This window comes from Oenanthe melanoleuca, chromosome Z (genome assembly GCF_029582105.1).
Source record: "Oenanthe melanoleuca isolate GR-GAL-2019-014 chromosome Z, OMel1.0, whole genome shotgun sequence".
Lineage (NCBI taxonomy): Eukaryota > Metazoa > Chordata > Aves > Passeriformes > Muscicapidae > Oenanthe > Oenanthe melanoleuca.
In genome coordinates, this window is record NC_079362.1 from 60,623,475 (window position 1) to 60,643,537 (window position 20,063).

The window sequence follows — 20,063 nt, forward strand, 5'->3', positions numbered from 1 at the left end:
GTTTGGCACTCTTTATTTTTGGACACACAGGAAAAGTCCTGCAGCATGCATACCTTGCACAGACGGAGCAATGGCCTCAACAGTTTCAAAAGTGGAGCTGACATTAGAACAAACTCCAGTTGTATAATGCAAACGTCCACATTTATAAGCATAAAGTGGTCCACATGCCTTTAAAAAATGAAAAAGGGTGAAATGTTTTTGTTATGATACTCGAGAAAAAAAACAGACTTTTAAAATTAGCAAAAAGTCCTTTCTTACCAGAAACCCTCCTTTTGGGTTAGTTACTAAGGTTGTTCCAAGAGTCATGTTTTCTTTTACTTCCACGACATTAGGAACTGAAGTAGAAGCTATAAATAGATTAAAATGTTAAGTATTTGGGAACATGAAAACAAAATGTTAAATTATATATCCCCTAGTACGGCGCTTCCAGCTACTAAAATAAAACCCAGACTGACACTGGTTTCATCAAATATTTTAGCACCCTTCCCCCTCCTCCTTCAATTGCAACAATCAAGAAAAATTTCTGAGACTGGCTTTTATCCCAGAAAATTTGTCTGGGTTGCTGTCTCAAATAGTTTTCTTGAACCGCAAGAAATGAAAAAAAAGGAAAAATAACAGCACAATGAAAACAAGATACTACTACGCACAGAGTTTTGTTAATTAGGAAAAAAAAAAATTTTTTTACCTTGTCTTGCCATGACTGACTTAATAGCTTTTCTAATTGTTACTATTATGTTACATTACTGATATTTAGGTTTTCAAGGAACAGAAGGAGATTTAAAAAATCTCATGATAGTTATAGTTGGTGAAGTTCATATTAAACAGAAATTTTGTTTTGTTCCAGTCTACATCAGGTACCTCCTGACTTGACAAAGAAAAGTATTAATATTTACCTTTGGCATATTAAGATGCATCAGCCTAGTTACTGTTTCATCAAAAGCTTACTGACAGCATTATGAAGGCTCTTGGCTTCAGAGAGCTTTGGAAAGGTAATCCATGAAACTCTGATCCAAGACCTTCCTGGCTCAGTGGCCAGGACTGCCAACCACAGTCAGTTAATGTCAGTCATAATAAAGTTTTGATAACACTACCACATACCCATTCTAAAATTATGAGCATGTTTTCCACAGGATAGTGAGAAGCCTTAAAATAAAATTATTTTTAATGTTACAAACACAACTTCCTTCACATTTAGCTTTGGAGCCCCATGCAAATTTTCACTAGAAAAACACTTCTAATGTGTACTTACTAGCTAAAAATCTCTTAAGATCTGACCTCTATTACTCCTCCATGTGACACAGCTTTATCTCCTTTCATACCTGGTAAGTTCAGTTTTACACAGGGTGATGGGCTGTCCCTTCCCACAGGGCATTTGTAGACATCGCCTGTTCTTTTCTCAGGTTGGCCAACTAGTGGTGAACCAATAAGTACCCTGCAAATTAAATAAGTCACCTGAAATGTCTTCTTTCTAACAGGCACAGAAATTCAGCAAACTGAATTTTGAAGCAAGCTCCACACTAGCAGTATAGGATGGAGAAAAAGAAGAGTATCTATTATACCAGTTCAGATGCAAGAGAAATAATATGGACATGAAAAGGAAATGTGCCTATATACCCAATTACAAAATAGAATAATTTTTTAAAAATTCCAGAGGAAAATATAGGTAGGTAGATGACAAGTCTTAGAAGTAATACAGAAGGAAAGATATGCTTTATTTAATATGTCCTTGATCTTTGTAAGATCTTAGATGAAAACTTGTTTTCGATGCTCTGAGACCAAATGCTAAAGGAGAGGGCCACAAGCACTCAGAGGAAGAGTTTAGTGTTAAATAATGTGGAGCAGCACTGTAAAAGACATGTTCTTCCCTCTCATTAATAATAAAAAAAGAAAGGTTATTAAAAGAAATTTCAGACTTGTAAAATCCAGAGAAGCTGAGTATGCCTGACATCCCCTGGGAGGTGATCAACAGTCATCAGGTTCAAGCCCCTGTGCTGTTCCTTTCTCAGAAAGAAGGAGCCCCCATGAAGAGTGTTATGTGGTCTGAAAGGCTATTTTATTTTGTCTTTTTGCATGAGGGAATCCCTGAGTTACTGAGAAACAGGTGCAGTCAGCTTCAGAGACCATTTGCTGCTGGAAAGCTCTACTGCTGCCCTAAAGGTAGCATTATAGCAGTAGAAAAGTCCTCTCAAGGGTGTTTTGTATTTTTTTAACTATTAGCTTACATATTTTCTACTTTAAATGCTGACATGCTGAAAGCTTGACAACTTACAGGAGTTCTGTAGTCCAATTTCAGAGATGTCCAGATCTACCATACTAGTTTATATCATTGTTTGGCTACTGGTAGAACCACCAGTTCCAGCTTATATTATTGTTTGCTTTTGAAAGGTTTCAGGACTGTTTACAACAATACAGCTTACTTTGCAAAATATCCCAGCTCCTAGAATGGATTCCATTTCCTGAAGGTCTAAATTAGCACAAAGAAGGTCACTATTCTTATTCTCTCATGACCCTCACACAAATGTGTATTTAAACATCCTACACTGGCAGCAGTCAAGAACTAGCACATTTCAAAAGCAGGCTCTGTGGTTTCATTTCTCTGGGCACTGTGTTGCAGTGGTGTCAGACTCTCAGAGTCTGGCAGAGCCAGCCCTTGCAGTGGTGATTGCTCACCACAGAATAGTCTGGCCTCTCTGTCACACAGCCTCCTGCTGCCTGTCACTCCTGCAGGGCTCCCTGGGTTCACCAAGAATTAGAAAAAGCTCTGGGAAAACCAGAGCCAGCTGCAAAGAATGATAGAGATCTCTTTCCCAAACCTTTTACCACACAATTGTTATTTCAGTTCTCCAGCCCAGTCATCAGCCTCTGGGGGGTTTAACAAGGGAAAGGCATAGACAGGTGTTTATCAAATGACCAAGAAGCAATGATATGAGCGTGCATGCCAAAATACAGCCTCTACTTAGAACAACAGGAAGGAAACGAGAGGTTAAGATAAAGGCTCCAGGTCTCAAATGCAAATATATTACCAGTTGCAAGACATATTTAGCTCTCCAAAAGAGAAAGCAGAGAGACTACTGAACTAATTAATATTTTGACAGGTAAATCTTCCAACTGAGTTAAATAAACCTCAATTTAGACAACCTCTGGCAGAAAACTTTAGAAAAAAGCACTTAATGCAGATTATTTAGGTAAAACAGGAGTAATTTCATTGTAAATACATTAACTGAAGGAAAAGGTGAAGATTTCATTTGGTAAATGGAAAAAACAGAGCTCAGGCAAAACACTACTTTCTCAGCTCCATCAATGAGGTAATTCACCCATTTTGTGAAGTCATTTAGTTGAGGAGATAATTGGAAGTATACATGTGGATTTTTTTCTCTCCCAATCTTTCCAGATTTCCTAAGGACTGTGCAGAAGTTTAAGAAATATGCCTGACAGAATTTGACCTTAACTTGAAAACAAAAGTACAGCACCTGAGTCACTGAATACCTGATGATTTGGAGTGTTCAGTTTAAAAAGAGAAAAAGAGCTTACCATTTCCCTTCCTCATTTTCATACTGTTGAACTGTGTACCCAAACATGTCTTCCAGAGGCCCACTGAAGGTCAGTGCATTTTTCACATCAACGTTGGAAGTGCAAACAAGGTGAAAGAGAGCTTTAAAAAAAATTAGTATTTAAAAAAAATCAGTATATAGCAGTACGAATAAGCCCAAATAGTTCCAAGAAATCAATGTTCAATTATGACTTAATGAAAGGTACAACACACATTGAAAGTGGCATTTGGGGCACACATATCACATCTTGTAAGATATTTAAAACATACTTCCTCATACAGAGATACACAACTAAATTCAGAGTTGTTAGAAACTGGACTTCTGTATCCAAAACATGATTTTCAAACTCCCATCACTCATTCTAAAATCAATTCAAATGACAGTAAGTAAAAAACTATCACCTTCAAGGATAAATATCTTTTTAGTTATTTATTTAGTTTAATTTATTCTTTTAGCTCCATTCATTTCTAAAGCAAGAATTTAACACAAAATCTTCCTTCCCTCATTCAAGTAAGTAGTTAAACTGAGAACTAATTTTTAACAGAAAATTTTTGCAGAAAAACCACATAGGAAAAGAATAAGGAAAGGCTTTCAGATGTATTTAATTTTAATCTATATTAGGGAAAAAAAGTATCTAGTTTTCTGCTAATTTCTGTAAATCATTTACATTTGGAAAAGAATAAAATAAATTTTCTATGCAACCATACGCTGATCTCCATAGTAGCTATATGTAATTATTTGCAGAACTCTGATACTAGTGCATTTAGGAAAAGTTACTATACAATGGTGGTCTTGGACTGTGAAGAGATCAAGCAAGAGAGTAAATGCTTTTTCTGATTTATTTCCAGTACCCTAAAGTTCAGTGATCATCCCCAAGGAAAATACTGCAGAAGTTTGAGTGTATAGCAAGTTTCAGAAAAATTTGAGATATAAGGTAAAAATCCAGCTTGAAGTTATACTTATAACCAACTGCAAGGGTCATTAAGAAGCAAAAACCACTATTTATGTATAAAAATAAGGCTATTTATATTTTCTTTATTTACTGTTTCTTATAGTGATCTCTTCCATCTTCATCCTGTAAATCAATTTCAAAAGTAACCACCGACTCTGCTGCTGCAGAGCTGTATATTTAATTCACAGGAGTAAAAAATTAGGTGAATTTGTAGAACATTCAGACAGCTTAAAAACCGATATACACAAAATTAATTTAATTTTAAAGAAGCATTTCTTGATCATCTGCTGACACTTAACAGTTACATAAAATACCCAAATACCCACTACTTGCTGCATGTCAAAGCATCTCAAAAATGTCCAGTTACTAAAACACATCTGTGTTATTTGCCACGGAGTTGACAAAATTCTCATGGAAAGACTGTTACTATAATTAAGCTCCCAAGTGGTCAATGCTAATCTGTCTTTCTCAGCATCTTATTTCCTGCTTAATGCAGTAAAATTATCACAGAAGACCATTTGTCATTCAGTAGGTATTTCCAGTTTCACTGGACAGCAAAAAAAGGAAAAGTTTAATTTATGTTATTTTAGTTTTCCTTTCTCCAGTCAAGAGTCAGGAAATACAAAGAAGTGGAAAAAAATAAAACAGAGATTAGTTCTTCAGCAAATATTCATTGCAAGTGATATGAAAAAATTAATCATTGACAGCCTGATGTGAAATAATTTCTTAGAAAATAATTTTGTCTCCCTTAAACATTTATGCTTAAAAAGATCCTGCTATGCCTGTTCATGTGCAATAGGCATTTTCCTCCCCTATCCTCAGTCATTCAAGTATAATTGAAAATTTTTAGGAACTCAGTCAAGTTATCACTAGTTCCAGTCTTGTTTTGTTGAATTTCAGTAATTTACTGAATTTACTGGAATTTACTCCTGAACAAATAAGAACAATCGCTATTATTACTTTTCAAACCATATAAGGGACTGAGACCATGTCATTTACACTCACGACCTACCTCCTAGATAATGAAACAGTACTAATGAGTCACCTGCTAAAGTAACTAAGTTCATTGCTTAGTTCAAAAGGAAATGCAGAAGCCCAGTATACCCATGTCAAGTTTCTCTCTGTGATCTCCAGGAGCCCGTTCACTTTAGCCTCTGAACGAGGACAGACCATCCTTCTACAGGTCTCTAGAGGCACGCTCTTCCCTTTCTCACCCTATGATGTTCAACATGTACCATGACATGAAACACTAAAGGCCACCCAAGATTCCAGCCCATCAGCTGTCTCCTAAAGCAGCCAAAGGTTACATGTGCACCCTGTACTCTGTTCACCAGGATAATCACTACCATCATTTTATGATCTGCTGGTGGACAAGGAGTTTCATCACAGCGATGCAGCATTGACAACTATGGATTTTTACTCTGTAAAAATAGTGTTGAAGTTTCCTGAATTGGTTATGTAACATTCACAAAGCTCATCATTTTAATGCATGCGTTTCTAATCCTCATAGCTACAACAGCTAAAAATACAAAATGCTAGTAAGTAAACCAGAAGACAAATAAAAAATGCCAGCTGTTTGCTACCAACCACCCAAACCCTCAATGCTTCTGAGGGAGGTCAACTTAGAATCAACAATAATAATGCTTTCTTCTAAAAACAGATAGAAGGAGATAGAGGAACCAAAATAAGCTAGATGGGCCAGACTGGTCAGAAATAAAACTGAGGTGGTGACTCCACACAGCAGAACAAACCTGTAGACCTTGTTAGCATAGACTGTTCTGGAGGCTAAATGTAATGAGCTCAATGGGGATCTGAACAACTCAATGGAAGACAAAACCACTGCAGTTTACAACACACAGAGAATGCACATCTGGTTCATGAAATCCCTTTAGCTGGAAGAACCTGGAAACTGATACTTGGAAACTGGAAGAGGAAGGTTACATATGATTGCATGGCTGCTTTTTGTCTGCAGCCATCAGCTTACTTGCACTCCTGCAGACATGATACTGGACAAAACATGATCTTGATTTGATCCAGTATGGCTGTGCTCTTGCTCTCTCATCCTCCCCTTCTACCTTAGCCAGAAATCTGGTATTTTGAAGTTTGACTGCATACACAAACTGTTTGGCATATTTTAATATGCTGCATAGCTTTCTCTGTCTTGTATATGCTTTGAAACATGATGAGCATAATTTTTTTGCATTTAAGTAAGGGTCATGATAAGCAGTGTAAAATGAACTTACATGTAATTAACATATTTAAAGGTAGCTTGCTGCATTTTCCGTAGATTCTGTAAAAGGGAATCTTACAAGACAAAGAGATGTTCAAATCTGCAGATGGAAAATGGAAAGGTGGAGTTTACAGTGACCTACATTACACATCTAGCTAACAATAATCTAACTGGTTTATGGCTTTCATGCTTTATTTAATTTTTTAGTAGAGAGAACACTGTACACAGGAGCATTTAAAAGTATTACTGCTTGTGACTGCGAAAACTGTATGATTAATAATATCCAGTTAGAACTCTTTCAAATTTCCAGTTTCTGTCTAAGATGGCATACATTCTCTACTGTTTCTAGCTAACTTGTGTATGAATTGAGTATTGGCAGAAGCAGTGGAAAAAGGAGAACTAACGGGAAGTTGGAGAAGATTCTCTTCAGAATTATGGGAATTAAGGAGAAAAAAAATTTCGTAAGATAGAAAGTATTTGACTTAAACACAAATAATGTAGGTAAATTAAGATTTTGAACTATTTCATATTGTGTTAACAGAATGACTGCTAACAGACCAAAATCAACAGACACAGTTCAGAAATGCAGAGTATGAAAGTTTCTCAAAGGTTAAAACTGAAGTTCCAGTTTTATCTTCATGTTCTACAAGAAACGAGGCACTGCAGTAAACCTGGGACAATGTTCCTCTCCCTACTGATTTACACTGAGCAGAACATGAGCTGATGCACGTGCCATTCTTTAGAAGCTTAGCACAGCTTGTACCTATACATGAAAGGTTAACACTCAGTCACCAAGACGACAACACAAATATTATTTCAATTACAAACCTGGAGTAGTAGCTCATACTTGTCCGGTAGCCACTAATAAATTCTTTTCTGTTTTATTTAATGACTTCATTTAACTAAACCTTTGTGCTGTCTGGATAGTTATTCTGCCTCCAAACCATGAAAAACCAGATTTTTTTGGGACTTGTTCACAAGCATGTTGCCTGGCTGGCCACTCTAACCTTACAAACACAGAATTGGAACCCTTATTTTCCTAAAAAGATGGATATAAACTTAACCCAAACTGCAGAACAAAGCCTAACACCTGGTTCTTTACTGATGAGAAACAGATCACCCACAATAAATGACATCACGAAGACAAACTTAGACAAGACAAGAAATAAATCAGGTTAGGATATTTTAACTGTGTATGGTCTATGGCAAATAAGAATTGCATCCTCTATAAATAGAGTTTATCCTGAGAAATAAAAATGCTTTCTTGCAAGAACAGGAAAGGACAAATTCACACTTAGCAATGGGCAAGGCTAACACATTGGCTCTGCGCTACTTCTCCCTGCCAGCATGTGGTCAAAAAGTTATATTTGTTTCATTTCACACTTACTGCTATAGCACTTCCGATGTTTTAATCAATTAATCTGTATTTTTCAGGAGACTGAAACAAAGCAGCTCTCAGTGCACCAAGGAGCACATCAAAACAAGTAGAAATGTTTTTCATAAGTATGCACAATTGGAAAACTTTGGGAAATTGAAAAAAAAACTTAAAAAATAAGACTGCCTCCATCCTGCAATGTAAGAGAGAATGCAGAAATTTAAGCTGAAGACTAAAATAAGATTAAAATGCTTCAGAGTTCTTGTATATTTAGACATCTTGGAAAAGAAATTAAAAGAAAAATTGCCTTAATGTTTGTCCAGCATGTACTACAAACAATGGTGTTGTAAAGATACTTTAAAAATCTGCAGACAGAACAGGTGTGCAATACAGTAACAGGGAACTGTGGATGTGATCAAAATGTACTGAAAGCTAGGTGATTTTAAATGTAATAATTGTAAGACAGTAAATTACTTCCTTCAAAAGTATTTTACATTGATGTTGCAAAGACTACCTGTCCTGTGATCTTAGAAAACCGATGAAACTAATCAGCATAAAAGGATGCAAGTGGGGTGTTGGCAAATGTGACTCAGCGAGGGAAGCACTGCTGTGGCATCCCACAAAAGCTTATTTTCAAACTGGTGGCAAACAGTACCATGGTCTGCAATTTGAAAACTCTTTCACTTGAGGAAACTGACAGTGCTGTGTGTTGGCACCTGCAAGCCTGAGCTGCAGCTCTCAGCTCTCAGCTCGCTGCAGTGAGGCCAGCAGAGCACAAACCGTGTCCTTGGGTATACACAGGAAACAAAACCTCCTCAGAGCTTTGTGGATCCTTTAGCTGTACCAACACGGCACCAACAGGCACTTGGGCAGGGCTGGGCTGCACCTGGCTGGTAGCAAGGAAGATTAAACTTGCGTCTACTTGCAAAGTCATACCTACAGAAACGCTGTTTTTAAAATAATGGCTCCAACATGGGAAAGTGGACCAGCAAATCTACACACTTTTATTATTTTGCTTCACTTGTGACAATGTCACTCCAGAATTACACAGCCTTTCCCTAGGAAAAAGAGATTTAGCCACTGACATGCCAAGTGGAAGCATTGTACAATTGCTGTCTGTGAGCTCAGAGGCCACAGTGCTCTGGTCTGCGGAAGGCCAAGGAAACTGAGGCAGGAGTTCTTGCTGCATTCAGTTCTGCCTGGCTAAATATCAACATATTTCAAATAAAGCTGTATATAGATAAAAAAAAATCAACTTCAGAAATTTTTCAGTAGTGCTTAAATCAAGCCTTTTATTTTTCTGGGCTACAAAAGAACTTTTGTATGATTTTGCCTCCAGCATTTTTTCATTAATCTTTAACCTTTGAAGAGCAAAAGACTGACTTTCTGGAAAGAGATTGAATAATTAATAAACCACTTCTTATTAAAAGTAGATAAATACCCCAGAAGACCAAGAAATATATATTTGAAAGTAATTCCAGACGCAGTTGCCAAGTGCTTTTTAAAACCAATTAAATGCTTTGTACAACCCATTAAATAAAGCTCTCTTTGCTGGTTTTGTACTAAGTATTTTGTGCTGGAAAATAGCTTTATAATGCAGTATCAAGTCTGAAAATATACTGAATCAATGCTTTGTAATGTGGTACTAAATGAATAACACTATGCACCAGGCAAAACTTGGAAATATAGTGGCTGAAACCAAGAATATGTCTCCCATTCAATTAGCAGTAATCAGAATAAAACTATTTTGTTCAGAATTTGGAAAGTGGTCCTCTTGTCATGACAATCCTTAGCACTTTGCAGTTTCTCACCAAATAAAGAAAAAAGCCTTAGAAATATGCAGTCACATACAAAGAACTTTACGAAGTCTGCTCCTTGACTTGCGCAGATGTACAAAGTCTTAACAAATTTAGCAGCTTGGTGAAAGTGAAACAACTCCTACAAAACGTTTTATCTTGTCTCCAGTAATTTCCAGTCCATCTTTTGGATGTAGTTCTTCCATGAACACTGAACTCTACACAAATTCCTACAATCTTTGCATTCCCTCGATGCCCATCCTGCTTTGCTGTCAAAGACCATTCCTCATGAAACCCAACTGGAAATTTCATTTCCTACCATTCAGCTTTACTGTAAACCCCATATTTCAGGCAGAAACCATAGCTAAAATGAACATGTATGTTGTTTTCTGAAATAAAACCCATCAGTAAGAGTCAAATAGGACATTTGCTTTGGTTTTCTACAGCCACTTGTTCAGTTATGATGAATCCCAGCTTTGCTGGCTGATGTTCTATAAGCTTTTCATCATGCAGCCTTCTTGAAACTAGCATAGTAGGTGAAGTACACCTTGTGCTCCGGAAACACAAGATACCAAGAGCCACTTCTTTCATAATGATTTATCATTTGACTTCACACTGTTAGTTAGGCTTTTTCTACACAAGCATACTTTATGTATTACAGGACAATTTTGCTGCTCTTAGACTAAAAAAACCTCACCTAAGTAGAACCAGTATGAAATTTACTATTTCTTTTAAACAAATATGATGGTAATTGAGTATCAAGAGTGTTATTTTTCTTATAATGTGAAATAATTAATGAATATTTCTAAGTATTCATTTAATGTTTCCTACAAAATTAAATTCTGTGACACTTGCTTAAGGGGAGGAAACAAACCTAATCTTTTTTTTTTCATTCTTAAGCAAATAGCTGCCATACCTTTTCTATCTTCTCAAATCACATATATCATGTCACTTTGAACAATAGTTCCTCTAACCTTCTGGCTATGATTCAATCCAAAAATGTAGCTGGCTTGTGCAATAGGTAGCACAAATGATTGAGAAGGTCAACCCATCACTGGTTAAAAAATGGTATGACCATAGTGCCACTTTATTATGGTTAGCAATTAGTTATTGTAAATGCACCTTTGAATCAGAGATGTATTTTACAATAAAGAGTTACAATGCAGAGTTTATTCAGACTTGAAGTTCATGAAAAAGCACATGCAAGGCTATAGAATTATGTCAGAAATTTCAAGGCAAAGATGTTAAGTATAATATATATTCAACAGTAAGAGCCATTTGTGATTCCATGGAGGTTTATTTTGAGAAGATGGAGACTGGCAACTTTTGTCATTATGCAACATGCTACATCTTTCACAGTTTTAGTATGCTAACACAGGGATTAAGGAAAAGGAAAGTCCTGAATACTCATGACACTGGTGAATCCTTTGACTTGAGGAAATCACTATTTGTCAGTGTTCAAATCTGAATTGCAAATGGCATTGTCTACATATTTTTAAGTTTCTTTTGAATCCATGCTTTGTACTTGTTTTTTTCCTTAGCAACTTACAAGCTTTCTTTGGAAAAAAAAAAACAACTGTCAAAACCAAGGAAAAAATGCTAAACACTGAAGGCAAATTAATGCACTTCTGAAGGTAGATACATTGCCACTGTGCTGTTATTTACACATAAAAAAATCTAAATAGACTTTAGGAGAATGCGAACCATTGCACCAGAAAAGACCCTCGAACAAGTCACTCTATCTGATAAGCCTACGCTTTGTCTACTCCATCAAATTTAAAACCAACTATCTATAAAATGCCTCAGGACAGAAATTCCTTTCAAACTTGTGGGAAATTTGATAATCTGAGAACTGATGCAAAAAACAATGCCTAACTGAAAACTCATGCTACTATCTCCCTGCCAGAACTGCAAGTATGCTCCCTTCTCCCCATGAGAAGGTATCTATCTCTCAAGATTACTCCTTGAAGAATTGAAAGACTCCTTACAGCAGCACATTCTCAGTAAGTGATTAACAACATGCTAAGCTCTTATCTTAGATAAGTGATACAGAGGATTGATTGATTGTGCACATGCAATCCTTTGGACATAAGCATTGACCAAGTCTAGGACTAGGAGAGGAAAGAAATTCGCCAAGATGAAGTGCAAATATCCTGATATGACCCACTCCCATCTAGCTAGCTAAAGCATCAATATAAGACAGTTTTTACACATACAACAAAAATATAGATTGTCTCTATAAAAAGCATCAATATAAATTCAGCTGCGATCCAATTTCTTTTGGGTGCAATGGTAGGGAAAGGATGGAAGCTTACAAATATCTAGGTTTTCCTTTGGTCTTAAACAATTTTTCTATGCAGTGATTTGGTGGGGGGAAAAACCCAAAAGCAAGAAGAAAGCTTGACCAAACAAAAATGACAGAGACCAGTGGGGCAGAGACACACTTCAGCATGAAATCTCAGACATGTATATTAAAAGAAAAAATCAACTTGTGAGGTATAGCCAAGATGTATAGACAAAACTTACCTATTATTTCCCATAATAAAACAGCTATCATAATTTTCACTGCAACACAAAGATAATTCATTTTTAGCTGAACCATGTTCTAGTACAGTAAGAGGAAATCACTATGTTTCTGCAGCTTCTTATGTCATGGATACATAGAGTTCTTTTTCCCTGTTTGTATGTATTCCTAAAGCAGCAGAGACCTGAAAAATCTTAAAGTGCTTCTTAGCATGACGACTTAATATCCAGAAAAACTTGTTATAAAATACAGAAAAAACATAAAATAAAATAATGTTCACTAAACTGAACTCCATTTAAAAGACACAGGGAAATACTACAACTGTCTAGCACAGAAATCACCTTTACTAATGTTAAATGTTACTTTACTTGTACCCTAGTAAAGTTGAAACAATTAAAAAAAAAACCTAAATAATTGTGTGTGCAGCTTTCTGAGAGAAGAACTGGAGAGTAAGGGATAAAACTTACTGCTGCTAAAGGCAGATTCTGAAGTTTGAAAATGCTTGACATGGAGCTTGGACTGAAAAAAAGAATCATCATCCAAATAATTCCTTTTTCCTATTGTTAATTCTTTGCAATGCACCAAATTATATAGTCAATAATATTGTTCAAGATTTACTTTTAAAAAACTTTTTATCCTACTGGTAACTAAAAAATTACTACAGTGAGAATATAGTTGATAAGAGATTGCTAGGGGCAATAATGCAAAATAAGTCACGTATTTTTTGAAATGCTGGAATTTCTCCATGAATGGTCCCCAGATGCTAACGTTCTCACAAAGGGTCAGATGGAAATGCCTTTTCATCCCCAGCTGCACAGAACTGAAATGCCCTCAGGGAAAGCCAGCCTGTCCTCAAGAGGAGGGAGTAGCACTGCCTGTTTGCACAGATCAGGTCTGACCTGCTCATAGCAAAATCCTGAATCTGTTTCAAGCATGTGCCAGCGTGGGTGATCACAGTAGCCTTTCCAGAGCCCTCCTGGTTTGAAATCTATGACTTTTCACTGATAAAGAGAAGATAATTCTCAGCCAGTTTGTTGCCTTAGTTGTCTCTACCTATGAATTAATGGTGATGAGAAATCCTTTATTGTACTGGACAATCTAAAGAACATGGCTCTGCGATAACATGAAGTTTACATTTCATGAGAAACTGAGAAATCCAAGCAGAACATGAATGTGGAACTGCAAATTACCACAGTGATAATTAAATTCAATTTTCCATGGACTTACCCATAAAAATAGTTGCTTAATCTAGTAAAGGTCACAAAAACCACACACGTCATAAAAGACACTGCACCATAAGAAAGAAAAGTTTACTCATTTCAACAGAGAAGACCAAAAGAACAGCTGGTATTGCACTAGTCAATTCATAAGACTGCTGCAAAAGCTATTTTGCTGCAGCTTAGCTCATTTTATGGTCTAAGATATCACAAGGACTTTGACAAGTTTGATGTGTCATATGATAGTAGCTCATCTCCAGTCTACCTGTGAGCATAATTTACAGGCAACAGATAAAACTGAACTTTCTGTAAATGGATTCCTATACCAGTAAGCCAGGAATTGGCATACAGAGTTCATTGGTGACCATGAGAAAAAAGGACAAAATCAATATGCCAACTTCCCACTGGTATCACTCATGAAATAAGAACAGAAGATGCACCTCTAGCAAGAAACTCATTCCCTGAAATAATGAGGGATATGTTTAGAATAGAATATGGTCAAGATTGGTGACTAGTTCATTGTCATTTCAAAGTGCAGTTGAAAAACAAAGTAATTTTAAAAACTGTAGTAAAATTTGACAGGCTTTTAATATTCTTCTTTTATATGGGTATAGTTTTATAGTGAGGATACTTTTTTAAAAGTGAAAAGCTAATAAATTCCCCAAAAGCCAATTCATCATGAATTATCAATACTGACTGGCAATGTACACTTTAGCATAATATGCAATATCAACTAATTTTCAAAGACTCTGGCACTCAAGTATCAGTAAGACCATGAACATCTCTTTTGTTGTATCACTGCTGTAGGGATTTTTCTGGTAAACCAGTTGAAAGCACTGCAAAATTAATCTTAGGTCTTTTAATTGCAAATCTTCATTTTTATTGGTCAATAAACAATTCAGGGAAATTTGGACCCAGCCATGAAGAGATTATAAAAGGAAGGTTTGTTTCCCCCAAAAAAATTAGAGCTGGATTCTAGAGGTAGAAAAACATCCTGTTTTTTAGATGCAGTTTAAGATAGAGTTTTCTACATGAATTACTGGCACTAATAACTTTCATTTCCCACCCACACCACTGAAGTACACCCATAATTTTAAAGATATCTATCTGGACCAGGCCTAGTATCCTCGTGATACCAGGAGTTCCATAAAGAACCTGTTACTCTTTCTTTCAAACATCTTCATCACCCTCACAGAACTACCATAGAAGTTTTTAGTGAGGAAATTGTCCAAGCTGAATTGAAGTTTGCAAAACTAAGGTCAGTTTTGGGGTAATTTAAGAGTGACTCAAGTCTTTTAAAGTGAACAGGACCTGCAAGTCTTAAAAAAGAGACCTTCTGAAAAGGTACAAATGAACCTCATGCCACCAGCTTACGTCCCACAACACTCCTGTTACATATATATGCTATTTTACCACAGATTTAACAGCAGTCTAATGCAAGTAGCACCTCAACTATAGTCTCAGCAGCAGACTGGCAGATCACTTCCAGCTTTTCCTTCCTGCCCAGCTATGAGGCAGTACAGCAGTGCTGATGCTCAGCTCTTTTTATTCTTCTCTGATGTACAGCTCTTTGAATACCACAGTTGCCTTTGTAAGAAACAGATTTTTACAAGCTGTGCCGATAGATACAGAGGACCAGCAAACAGCTGCTCACTTCAGAATTGCTGGAGAAAACAAGCTTTCTAAAGGAAACCCATTTAATGATCAATTACTTCAGTCTAATGCCTGTTTACAAATAAAACACTCAAAAATTATTTTTTCATAACGTTTACAGCTCCTGGAGAACATCTGTCTGGCAGAGATGGAAAGTACTCATTAAACCCTTATCAGGTACCTATCTAAGCATTTTTGCATCATTAGCTCAGACAGCTAACCCCTGTCTGACAGGAGGTCAGTGTTGTGGTGCAATCTGGAGCGATTGTCGAGATGTAGTGTGAACATACGTGTTAAGAACTGAACAGATATAAACAGGGCAACAAAATGCTCTGATGAAAAAAAAAACCAGCAACTGCTCTGCTTCTGTTCCAAGCATGGGTACAGGACTGCTGAATTGATTCCTATCTGTTGCTGGCAGCTACATCACATTTCTCAGGGTAAACAAATTTCAAATAAAAGTGACCTTTTGCTCTGATTTTTTTCTGACTGGAATGCTGTTCCAATTTCTCATTTTTTCAGTAGTAGGAACCTTCTGCTCTGTAACATACATTTATTTCTTGCCAGTCCTTATGTCAAAATAAAAGTGCTTAAAGTAAGGAACAAAGCAGCTTTAAAAATGTTTTAGAAATATGCAAAAAATATTAAATTCATACTGCCTAAAGCCCTAAGCATTTTTTCAGTGATGATTTCCACACTCTTTCCAAAAAAACCCCACATCACTTATAAATTTATATTACCTATTTAGACAAGAAAGACAAGTCTTCAAAATTAGGAAAAGTTGGACTCATAGTTGTCAACATTAATTTTCAAGATTAACTTGTCTTTTTCTGAACTTATCTTTATTCATAACAAAATACTTTGTCTCATAAGAACAATACACAGGACTATGCAAACCTACACTTGGATAAAACAAATGCAGACAGCTTGAAACAGTTTAGGCAGTCATAATTTACCAAGATCACAATGCTTGACTGTGTACTAACAAAGTTTTAACAACTGATTTCTAGGGCTTTCTACAGAAAAGGCCTAAAATCCTGCCATTTGACTGATTTCACTTACTAGTCTGTTTGTCTCAGTCGAAATGACCTCAAGAAGCATTAAAAACCACCAACAAACCTTACTATGAATTTGGTTTCATCTTTCTCTTTTTCTCCTCAACAGCAAAAAGCCTGTAAGGTTTATTTCAATCAGCTTCTGGTGGTTTGAGTTTTTTCAATGTCTGACTAGAAATTTTCCTTTGCTTATCACACAGACTGCCAACAAAACACAGTGAGGTGTTTGTTTCACAAAGCAGTATTTTTGAAAAAAGAAGGTGGCTTTCAGACAGGTATGAAAGGAAAATAAAGACAGTCTTTCACAAATCTCAAATACAGCAATAGCAGGGTGGCCGGAAATTACTCCATAGTGAGAGGATTAGCAAGGTTTTAGTATCTCTAGACTCCATCTCAGGCTCAAAGCTCCTCTCCCCCAGACACACACACAGAGCTTAATCACATCAGCTGGCATCCTACCCTCAACCAAGCATGAGTTGTTAGAACAGTACAGATATTTCAAACACTCACTGCGTCTCCCTTTGGGAAGAACTCACATACCCAAAACAGCATCTCATGTTTTCCATTAAACCATAGCTTTTCATCTTTCCTCACAGCTCTGGAACTTGGAAAAGCTCCCTCAGGAGACAGCTGCTCTTTCTCTGCCTCTCACCACTGCTGTCCCAGTAGCTCCTACATACAGCCTTGCAGTGAGGGCAGCCAGTGCCCCAGGAGACTTGACTGTCCTGGCAGACTGCCAATGTTCACCCAGCACTGCTTCTGCAAAGTCCATTTCAGCTTCTCTTGGTCAACCTATCTCACAGCAGCAATTTCCACTCAGGAGAGGAATAAATTATATGGGATACACTAGTTCTCTTTACCAAATGGAAGTGGTCTTATGGTACCTGTTTGGACAAGATAAACAAATGCAATTAATTAATTTCTCTCACACCCAAACAAAACTATTTATCTAAAACACTTGAACACTGCAGGTCAAAGAAAAGGCAATTTTCTTCAGCAAAACCTGCTGCAGCTTTTAGAGCTTCAGAAACCATTAAAGGAAATGTCCATGAGCATTTAACAACTGTCAGACTTCCTGAATTTATCACTTGCTACCAAGTTCCTCCTACAGTAAACAAATCGAGTCTTGAAGATAATTATCAACACTGCATCCTGAGCCAATCCTGCAGCTACCAAAGCAACTACAAGCCAAAAGTCAACTTAGCTTTTTCTCTTACTAAATACACACACACCCACCGCCACCCCCCTTTGCATACAAACCCTTACAGTAAAAAGCATGCTAAAAGTATTTGTTCTATTCAAACAAAAAGTGCTGCATGGGAAAAAATTTACTCATCTTCAAAAGCAGATTTGCTGGTTGCCATCAGGTCCAAAATATTTTTGAAACATGGAATACTATTCAGAGCTTTTTTCTGAAAAGACTACAGATGAAGCATGTTTGGTAAGAATAGTCCCAACTTTCAATTATTTTCCTTTCATGTTCAGATCAAAAATATGAAAATTGCCTCCCTCATCCCATAAGATATGCCTGAGCCACTTGTGATTTAGGCATCTCTGACAAGGTATAAAAATATTTATTTACTCAATGTGGGAGTTGTACTTACCAATGACACTGACAGAAAAGGGAGCACCTTTAGCTCAGAATTTACTATGAAAGAGAAAATGGCCTTATGGTTTGTATGTTCTGTTCCATTTGACTTCTTAAACCCCTACACTCTTTCTTTGCTATTCCAGGCTTGGCTTTGGCTAGAAATTCCATTTTGGACCAGAGAAAACTCTTCCCATCATGTCTGGTATGCACATTCCTAAAAAGGAGGACTGGTTTCAACTAATTAACATTCTCTAAAGGAACAGCTACTTTGCCAGAGGATTAATGATCAGCTCTGATTTGACTTCTAAGTAATTTTTAGAGTAGCATGACAGTGATTACATTAGCTGTGAATGTAGCATTTCCCAAAAAGAGGGCAATAAATTAAAGACTGATACAGCAAAAAACTGACAAGACCTGGCAGGGCTTTAAAGTTGCTGCTTCATGTTGCATTTCCCAGAAGACACTAACTTGGATGGAAAGGTCACTCTGATACCACTCCCCTCTCTGCTTCTTACATAGCCCTCAAGTGGGACAAAAGGAAGAATTATTTTCAGACAGAAAAAACAATTATGATTTCAGAAACCTTTTCTTCACACTTTATTTTAGGCTAAGACACCTTAGGAGTCTATTTTTTCACAGAAAAGCTATGGACCATCTATGAAACAGTCAAGTTCACAAAGTTGACAGGGGATATGCAGTTTGGTTGTTAGACTAGAGACATCTTTCCTTGAGATTCTGTGTCATGCAAGCAGTTACCCTCAAATCCAAGTCAATGCCCTATTTGAGTCAAGCATAAAATATGTGGCAGGACTAAACATTGCACTTATTCAGCAAGTCTTTGGGCAACTGTCACACAAGAAGCTTCACAGGCTGTGTTTACTCTTTCCACTGCTGAAAAAGCCCAGGCTCAACCCATGTTGGAGCCTGAATTAAAAATCATAATTATCACAAGACCCAAATGGTTAGACTTTTTTTTTAACCCTAAATTTGCAGAATAATGAAACACCAAAATATTCTTTCTCACACAAAATCTGAATGAAACAGTCCCTAAAAGCAAGGTGTGGCCATTATAGGAGAAAGACAGATACTGGAAAATTATCTACTGCAATGACCTGTCACCACTCTCTCCCCATTGTCTGCTAAATCAAATCAGAGATGAGAAATCTTCAGATTAAAGCAACTGGTGCAAGGATCAAGTCTGAAGTTCTGCCTATCTAAAAAGTACATAAATAAGTACTTATTTGAAGTCATTCCTTCTTTTTTTGTTGTTGTTATGTCTCCTGTAGGGATTCTGATTTTAGGTTATAAGCAAGGATTCCTAATTGCAGACCTTCTAATTGCTGCTTCATATTTTAAAAATTGATTTCTTAGATCTTTTGTAGAATCATTAGACAATACACTGTAGAAATATGGCTTCAAGTAACACATTCTGACAATATGGGGGTTTATCCTGCAAAACTCAGTGTCTATTCCTTTATGAAACAAGCTCTTCTTTAAAAACAGAGCTATGAAAATCACAGAGAAAAGTGAATGGACTGGGTGATTGGAAAGACACATGCATATGGTACATTTTTCTAGATGTATATTGCAGCTTCCAGAAAGAAATTTGGGAGGCTCAAGTGATATATCAGTCCAATGAGAAGTGAGCTATAATATACCTTCACTGAACAAGGCAAACCAAGGCCAGCAGCTCAGAAGCTGTAATAAATTTTCAAAGGGTAAATTAGTTTTAAAATTCCGGGCTACTTAACCTGTGAGAGAACAGTAGCAAATGAAAATTTAGACATTTACACAGCTTTAAAAACAACCTGTCTAGTCCCATCACAAACTAAACTGAAAAGCTACGAGCTTTTGTTACACTGGTAGCCCAAAGATCATTTATTACTACCGTTTTACTTATACAGGGTAAAGATGGGAGGGAGATGAGAAATTCCCTAGCCAAATACTGTTAAATGCTTTACAATTTTACTGAAGTATTTAACTTTTATTTTGCCTTGTAATTAGCAGGATTATTTTGGTCTCTGGCTCATGGTGGCCTTGCATTTTGCACCAAGCTTTAGCTGATTAATAAGCACAAAAAATGTATGTAAGTGGATTTAAATGCCAAAGGTGACAAAAC

At 36.6% G+C, this 20,063-nt stretch overlaps 1 protein-coding gene across 2 annotated transcripts in view; it reads right to left on the reverse strand.

Moving 5' to 3' along the window:
- Positions 1 to 20,063, reverse strand: part of ITGA1 (integrin subunit alpha 1) — a 75,626-nt gene that overhangs the window by 43,786 nt on the left and 11,777 nt on the right. For both annotated transcript variants that reach the window (XM_056514859.1, XM_056514858.1), the window contains 4 exons: positions 3,532 to 3,652; positions 1,320 to 1,432; positions 259 to 347; positions 54 to 168 (listed from right to left, as the gene is read on the reverse strand). In XM_056514859.1, the coding sequence (XP_056370834.1) occupies positions 54 to 168; positions 259 to 347; positions 1,320 to 1,432; positions 3,532 to 3,652 (438 nt within the window). The remainder of the gene's footprint in view (positions 1 to 53; positions 169 to 258; positions 348 to 1,319; positions 1,433 to 3,531; positions 3,653 to 20,063) is intronic.